The sequence below is a fragment of the Sarcophilus harrisii genome, chromosome 6 (assembly GCF_902635505.1).
Source record: "Sarcophilus harrisii chromosome 6, mSarHar1.11, whole genome shotgun sequence".
Lineage (NCBI taxonomy): Eukaryota > Metazoa > Chordata > Mammalia > Dasyuromorphia > Dasyuridae > Sarcophilus > Sarcophilus harrisii.
In genome coordinates, this window is record NC_045431.1 from 68,591,819 (window position 1) to 68,600,394 (window position 8,576).

At 48.4% G+C, this 8,576-nt stretch overlaps 1 protein-coding gene across 1 annotated transcript; it reads right to left on the reverse strand.

The window, feature by feature from the left end:
- Positions 1 to 1,001: 1,001 nt before the first annotated feature.
- Positions 1,002 to 8,282, reverse strand: LOC116419763 (FRAS1-related extracellular matrix protein 3-like). The gene is made up of 2 exons (XM_031941770.1): positions 2,894 to 8,282; positions 1,002 to 1,175 (listed from the first exon to the last, which is right to left on the reverse strand). The coding sequence occupies exons 1-2, from the start codon at positions 8,094 to 8,096 to the stop codon at positions 1,030 to 1,032; spliced, it is 5,349 nt and encodes a 1,782-aa protein (XP_031797630.1). The 5' UTR covers positions 8,097 to 8,282; the 3' UTR covers positions 1,002 to 1,029.
- Positions 8,283 to 8,576: the final 294 nt, after the last annotated feature.

Here is an 8,576-nt window from a genome sequence, read left to right on the forward strand (position 1 = left end):
AGAAGTAATAAATTTTAAAAAAATTAAAAAGACTGATAGGGTAATGGCATAATAGATCAACAAGTTCAAAGGCAAAGAGGATGTTTGTAAAAGATGGAAAAATATGTGGTAGAAAAGTGATTGACAATGCATGATAGAAGGGATATCTAATAGAATAAGGCCATAGTAGAGATGGAAGACAGGGACTGTTTTGTTATTATATTTGAATCTTTAGCACTTAGCACATTACTTGGCACATAATAGATACTTAATAAATGCCTGTTGATTGATAAATAATAATCAGGGAAATTTTAGGGTTCAGTAGACATTTAACAAGTATTTTTTGATCTGGAATGAATAACTTGAACAAAAAGTTTATAGTGGTTACTGTGAAAATCTATACTGCAAGATGCCATTGAAATGTCATAAAGAAAATGGACAATCAATACCTCTTACTGTTACACTGAATTATGATTTTCCTATATTTCCACACATTGATCATTGTTATTGTTTAGACAAGGACACTTCACTCAGCAACTTAGCTTATGACATGATGCTGTATCTAAAATGCAGAAGAGTTTGGATAAGTGGAAAGTTTCAGACATAGGAAACAAGAGGTACTACATGGGATGAATAATGTCCCTGTAAAAGTGTCTCCCTCCTCAGCCTCTCTGATATTTTTTCATGTTGATAGAAGTGATTATAGCCCTTAAATTTCAATATCATTTCAATTAAATTTCTGATCTCATGAAAAGGACTACCAACTATAATATCAAGATCTCAAGATGGCTTTCTTGTTCTGCTTCAAAGGCACAGAAATTCCCTACTAATTTCTCAAAAAGTTCATTTGTCCTCAGTCCTTAAGAAAGAGGAAAAATGAGTGAAATACTTCATTTGAAGAGTGAGAAATATTTAAATACTTATTCTGCTTCCCAATAAAATAGTCATCCACTATTATCAATGATTAGAATACATTAATCCTATATAGAACTCTAATGAATGAATGGTGACATAATTGAAAGTGATTACTGTAGAAAACATTTTATAAATTCATATAGTGATTTTGTTTACCAGTGGCATTTTTGCAAAAGTTGATACTGACTTACCAGAGTCTTCAACAGAGAAGTAGAAAATGTCACTGGTTGCATTGCTGCCCACTTTCAAGACATAGCAGAGCTTCATCTTATCAATATCATCTGAAAAAACAGTATCTCTTGGTTATTTTTATCTAATGAAACATTGGCATGATATAAATTTTGAAATACTTTGATATATCATTGCTTCATAAATCATTTCTGAGCTAAAGCAATAGTTACATATTTTTAAAAGTATACAATAATTCAGTTCAAACATTATTGTACACCACATGCATATTGCACACTACAGGGAATGCATTAAACATAAGTGATACCTTGCAAGTAACTATAAATTCCACAATGTTTTGGTACTCCATAAGGGCCTAGATCTATTTGGTTTTTATTCTTCTTCACCAAGTTTAAACAAGCCTCTCAAGGTCAATTAAAAAGTAACAATGTTTGTTGAAAGAGGAAAGAACAAAAAAGGAATGAAAGAAAAAAGAAAAAGTGAAGGAAGAAAGAAAGAGGAAAGAAAGGAGAGAAAAATAGATAAAAGAGAAAGAAGGAAAATAAATAATGTGTTTCTGAATATCTACTCTATTAAAATTTTAAGAATTTATCATTTAGGTCTATAATTCTGATTTTTTTATATGTTGCTTCTTGAGTACTTTAAAAAAAGAGTGATTTGGTCAGAGAAGGTATTCTTCTTATGCTTTATGCATTTATTTAAACTCATATGAATTTTGCAGAGAGAATCATGAATATGCAGTTACCATTTACTGCAGTTACCAAAAAAAAAAAATTGTATCTGAATATGCTTGGGAAAACAATCAGAAAGGATTATCAGTTACCCTTTTGTTATTCAGCTTTACCCATGATGTGTCTAGTCCACCAGCAACACAATATACCTATACATGTATACCCGATATACAGACAAATGCAAATATGGAGTTATAAGCAAAATAGAAAAACAAAGCATATGGGTCTTTCCCCCCATTTCTGGGTCACTATTCACACAAGGTATAGTGTGCTTTGTTCATTCTCTATGGATATTTCCCCCTTATGTTTGGAGAAAGTACATTTAAACCAAGAATCAACAGATGGAAAAAATCCACAATATATTTACAATGAAAAAAACACTACTTCTATAGGCATTTGGCTAAGTTACTAGCATGCCATTTTTTAAAAAAGGAAAACAATAAAGGTAGAGAAAATCAGCATAACATTAAATTGGATTGGTCCAACACTTCTGTTCAGTGTGAACAGATACCTGCAATTCCATTAGAATGCTTACATTGGAAAGGATTTCTTGGGGAGGGGTTGTAAGGCAAAGGGTTATCCAGGATGCCTTTCATCAGCAACACAAAACATGGAAAAAAACACTTCCAGTTTGGGGAGCTGTCCATTAAATCTGACAAATACACACAACTTGCACTTAAATCTGAAATTGCATTATGATGGTTATGTTGCTTTTCTCCCTGCCTGAGCATTTGCATATTCTTATTAAATGATCTTTTTGCTGAAATAGGATTGTTGCATTTAATAGTAATCAAAGGAATTTTGTTACAACATATGAAAGAAAGTTAGATTTAGATAGAGTCAAAGAACTTGAATTCATATTACTTCTTATTGGTATAAGGGGGCTCAGATTCCTCACCTGTAAAATGAATTAATTGGATTGTGTATTCCCTAGAGTCTCTTTTAGTTCTAAATCTATGATTTAATGATTCTATAATCCTCTCTTTGGGCAATTTTCCTTGAAGTTAAGGAATCTAAGCAACTGAAGAGGACAAATTAAGGGTGTGTAGTTGAGACCAATAGACATGATCTGTACTAACCTTGTGTGAACACCTTAATGTTCTCATTTCCAAGGTCAAGGTGAATGAGGTGGCCATGTTCGGGTCCACTGGTGACTGTGTATTTTAGAAGGTTATGTGGACTGTCTTGATCCTCTGCTTTAAGAGACTTGCTGGTGATCAGGAAGCCTAGTTGACCAGTCCGAAGAATCCTCAAATCTGGGGCCCCCTTGTTGACCACAACCCGGGGTATTCCATTATCCAAGGAATTGATTCGGATCCTCATCACCTGGGGCTTGTGAGTCGCTAGGACAGTATCTGGGAAGATGAAGAAATCTGTATGTGTGCCATCTGTCACAACGAAAGAGAAACTATCCTCAGTGGTCTCTGTGCCATCATGCCAGTAGCTGATCAAATTCTCATTCAGATCTTGTTTGGTGAAGCTGGTAATGGGCTGACTGCCGTTATATAGAATTTGTCCATGGGCGGGGATGTGGGTGATTGTGAAGAGCAGAGAGCCATCTGGGCTATCCTGGTCCTCAGCTGAGAGTTCAAATGGAGTAATCAACTTTCTCTCTCCTTCCTGCACCAACAAGGGGTGAACGGTCAACACTGGCTTTTTGTTGTCCACATCAATGATAAAGACATGGAAGGTCTGGAAAATAGTATTGTGACCATCGGTCACCTCAAACTCAAAACTGTCCATCTTTACCTCATCTTTTGCAGTGTGGACATAGGAGATTTTGTTGCCAGCCAATTGAAGCTGAGTAAAAGAATCAATGGGCTTTCCAGGAAAGTCAGAACTTTCCAAGTGTCCTCGATTTGGGGCACGGGTGATACTGAAGCATAATTGTTCATCAGGACTATTTATGTCACTAGTACTGAGAAGATCAGTGGTGAGGGTCACTCTGTCACCTTCTTTGAGGGTCACCCCTTTGTTGATCACTTCAGGAAAAACTTTGTCTGGGCCACTGATAGTGACATAGAAATATCTATCTATCAAGGGGTTAATTCCATCAGTCACATCAAATTTGATTAGGTCCTGGACCCCTCCTAGACCTTTGTGGCTATAACAGATTAAGCCCTGGTCAACTTCAGACTGAGTAAAATTCATACCCAGAGTGAGATTACTCCACACCTTTCCTCCAGGCTCAAGGAGCTTCTGGAGGAGTCCTTGTCCAGGACCTGATCGAAGAATGTAAGCGAGGTCCTTGTCATTTGAGTCAAGATCTGTGGCCTTGAGGACCTGGTTAGTGATGACTTTGGTCTGTCCAATGTCCACTTCCAGGCCATCATTGATGGACAGCCGTGGGGTCTCATCATCCACCAAGATCACTGTGATTGGTATCTTCTTATGGATCGCGTGCTTCCCATCAGTCACCCAAACCTCAAAGCTGTCCATTGTGGTTTCTGAGTCATCGTGTTCATATACAATAGTGGAAGCCTCTTGAATCTCCTCTAGGGTAAAGCTGTGGACGGGGCGGCTTCCAGTGGCCAACTGCTGAACGATCCGTCCATTCTGGGGGAGTACTGTGACCTGAAATCGTAGCTCATCTGGTGGCAGGTCCGAATCGGCACTATTGAGTAGAGGGGTGTCTATTACTAGACTCATCCCTTCCAGCACCACAAAATCATGAATGAAAAGTTCTGGCTGCTCATCATTGGTGGGCAGGATGATGATGGGGAAAATGTAATTGGGGGAAACATTGACACCGTCAGAGCAATAAAAAGTGACCTGATCTTCCCGTGGTTCTATCCCTTGGTGGATACTCTGGACATAATTGATGTGCCCCAGACATATATCCTTGATGGTGAAGGCACTGATAGGGTTACCCACCTGGGACTTCTCGGAGCCAGGGGCTGGAGAGAGATTTTCCAGGTATCCAAATGAAGGCTGCCCAATGATAGTACATAAGATATCATCATGGGGGGTATCCACATCCTTAGCGTCTAAATGTCTCAGGGTCAAAGTACCTTTCCCCCCCTCAGGGACACTGAGCAGCTCCCCTCCTTTCACTTCAGGAGGCACACTGTCGAGGGGTAACACAGTCACCTGTACCTGCACACCCTCCACTACTTTGCCCGCTACCATCCAGATATTAGAGGGGTTAGATACTGTAAGGTTGAAAGCATCATGCTGCTTCTGCATACCAATCTCACCCCCTGTGTGGGCATAGGTTACTGCCCCATTGATGAGATCTCCTTGGGTGAACTGCTCTGTGGGCAACCCATTCAGCAGGATAGTGCCCAGCTGTGGGGATTTCTCTACCATGAAGGTCAACATCAGATCATCTGTGTTCTTCTCTGTGCCCTGGATGATACCTGTGGTCATTTCTGTGGCCCCATTCTCTAGGACATCAATAGCAGTGCCCACCCAGCCACCGCCAGGGACAGGGGTCCTGTCATCAATAGTCTTTATAATAATTCGGACTATAATGGGCACTTGATGGATCCTGTCACTCACAAGCAACTGGAAGGCGTCCTTGGTGGTCTCACTCCCATCATGTTGATAGGAGACGTGTCCCTTAATGATATCATCCTTCATAAAGTAAGTCCCTGAGGTCATGACTCCTTCTAAATAAAGGAGCTGACCATGTTGGGGGCCCTGTGCTAAAGTGAACACTATGTTGTCAGCTTCTGTGTCTGGGTCTGTTACATCGAGTTCCCTGCTGGTCAGAATAAAGCTCTCGCCCTTCTGCACAGCGAAGCCTCTGTTGGTGACCTCTGGGGGCTGGTCGTCCACGGGCTGCAGGAACAAACGGAAGGTACCTGGCACAGAGTTACCCGCGGCATCCTCCACACGGTAGGTGAACTGGACCACTCGGGGGGCAATGCCCACTTCCTGCTGAGGGGGCTGGTAGGCCACTTTGTGGTGATTCACCTGGGCCTGCGTGAACTGCGTGACTGACCTCGTGGGCTCATCGGTAAGCACAATTTCCCCGGCCGGAACAGGGTGGTTATTATCCATGTCCATAGGGGGTGTCAGGAGCATATATTGCAAGTGCCAGTCATCAGAATCCGCATCAGTATAGCAGAGAAATTGCTTTTGGAAAGGAGTGAGCTGGTAGGCTTTCACAGTCATCTCTAGGCTCACTCCTGGATGCAACTCTGGGCTCAGAACATCCACCGGCTGCACCTTGATGGTGAAAAAGTGTTGACCTGATTGGTTGGGTGGATCATGATCATCCTGCACGTGGAACACCAGCTGATCTATCATGGAGCTGGGCTTGTGGGGTCCAAGATGGCGGTAAAAGAGCCTCCCTTCCAGGATGTCTTGCTGCAGCCATTCAGTCACCACCTTTTCATAGAGGTCCTCTTTTTCCACATAGGTCCAGCCTTGCCCTCCTTCAGCCATCAGGGATGATGGGGGTTCACTTTGGCGCAACAGGACCTCTCCTAGGCGCTGCCTTGTGAGGGAGGGACTGGGGGCCAGGTCCCACCTTGGCTCTCCCTCCTTCCCCTCCAGGGCCGATGTCTTTAGTACAAAGCGAATGGTTGAGTCTTCAGAATCAATGTCTGTGGCACTAAGAACCAAGTGGGAAATCCGGACCACTTCGCCCTCGGCTAAGGAGAGCCCAGTGTTGGTGCTGACAATTGGCGGCTCGTCATCCTCAGGGACAATGGTGATGGGAAATAGGAATTCTACATCATGGTGCCCGTCGCTGAGGCGGAAAATGACGTTGTCACTGTAGCTGTCACTGCCGTCATGCTGGTAGATCACCCTTCCTGCAGTCAGCTCCGCTGGGGTGAAAAATTTGCGCCCTGGAGGTGCTCCAAGAACCACCAGCTGCCCGTGGCTTAGACCCTTTGCTACGGTCACCCTTACCTCCTCCAGGTTGTCTTCATCGCTGATCTCCAAGCCCTGGGCGTCGGACAGAGGCCGAGACTGACCTTCGAACAGCAACAGTCCCCGGTTCCGAGAGGCCACGGGGGCCAGGGTATTCATGGGCTTCACTACGACCATGAAGGCGAATGGGGCAGAGGCGGCTCCATCCGCATCCATCACCTCCATCTCTAGCTGGAAAAGGCGCTCCCGGTTGGAGTCCCCCGTGGGAGGCTGGTAGGCGATCTTCAGCTCTCTCAGGTCCTGTTGAGTAAAGGAGGTGACTGTTCCTCCGAAGGGATCGTCGGTATTGATGAAGTAGCCTCGCTGCCTATGGGACCCGGGAAGCACAGTGGGGGAGTTGAGGATGTTAAAGACTAAGTCATCGGAACTGGTTTCCACATCCTCCGCGGCCAGGGACTCCAGGGTCAGAGGAGTCAGTACGAACTGGCCCACCTCCATCATCATCATGGCTCCGAAGCTAAGCCTGGGTGGAGTGTTCTCCCTTCCTTCCTGAATTCTCACCAGCATGTGGAAGTGCTCCCGGGCCAGGATCCTGGGGAGTCCCACGGCCTCCTCCTTTTCCGGCCCCAAGATCTCCACCAGGAAGGGCACACGGTCCCGATCGGGGGACGGGGTGCTGGCCAGGTGTCGGTAGCGCACCCCGGCATTCAGGAACGCTTGACAGTCCATCTCCCTCCCCGGGGACAACGGGGCACCGGAGGGGCTCACTAACTTCCCATGCCTGGGCAAAGGGCCGCTTTCCCGGGGAAGTGGGGTGAGACGGCACGCTAGAGGGGCCCCATCCCGAGGGGAAGCGGCGAGGGAGGCAGTGGAGAAGTTCAGCACCCTGTGGTCAACGGCGTTGCTGAAGCCCCGCAGCCTGACCACGGTCAAGGGCAGGTTGCGAGTGACCACTTCGAGCCGAGTGGAGTCCACGTCCACGGGCAGGGTGAAGGGCAGCACGAGGGTCCGGCTCGAGGAGTCACAGCGCAGCTGCAGCCGGAGCCGGTGCCGGGAGGGGCTGCGGGCGCCAAAGTGAGTGTAGAGAACTTGCTCCGGCCCGAAGGCGCACGGGAAGCTGGCGGGGGTGAGCGCGCCGGGCGCTGGCGAGCCTGCAGCCCCTCCGCCTCCGTCCTCGCCCACCACGGTTACCGCGCACCGGTCCCCGGGCCGCACGCGGAGCACCAGGTCCCGGCCCGGGTCCAGCCACACGGAGCGACCCAGGGGTACCCGGAGCCCCGGCGGCGCTGCCAGGATGCCTGCGCCCTCGGAGCCGCGGGTGGCCGGCACCAGGGCCCGCGCCGAGAGCTCGGGTTCGGGCGTCTGTGCCCGGAGCGCCGGGCAGCCCAGCAGGAGCGCGGCGAGCGCCGTCAGCAGGCGCCGGGCAGTGCCCGGGGGCCGATGCCAGGCGCCGGTCATGTCTGTCGCGGCTGGGATCCGCGGCTGCTCAGAGGTGGCGGCGCTCGGACCCGACTGGCGGAGCCTCCGCTGTGGCAGGTAGCGGCGGAGAAAGGGAGAGGAGGGGTCCTAGGCGAGGCCCCACCCCCTGCCCCCTCCTTACTTGCAGCCCCAGCGGCGCGCAGACGCCCCTCTGCCAGCCGGCCCGGGGCCGGGAGCCCGGGAGCCGGGGGCCGGGAGCCGGGGAGCCGGGGGCCGGGAGCCGGGGAGCCGGGGGCCGGGAGCCCGGGAGCCGGGGGCCGGGAGCCCGGGAGCCGGGGGCCGGGAGCCGGGGAGCCGGGGGCCGGGAGCCCGGGAGCCGGGGACCGGGATGTGGAGAGAGCCCTCGCGCCTCCCTCCGCGAGCCTCTCCCGGCCACAGCTGTCTCCGGCCCGGGAGAACGCGCTCCGGAGCCGCCTCCTTCCCGGAACGCCGCACTTGGAGGCACCAGCGCTGGGAGGA

Excerpts from the sequence above, each read along its gene's own strand:
- LOC116419763 (XM_031941770.1), bottom strand. The coding sequence starts at position 8,096 with ATGACCGGCGCCTGGCATCGGCCCCCGGGCACTGCCCGGCGCCTGCTG. Across the intron at positions 1,176-2,893 it reads CATTAAGGTGTTCACACAAG|ATGATATTGATAAGATGAAG; the intron begins GTTAGTACAGAT and ends CTGTTTTTTCAG.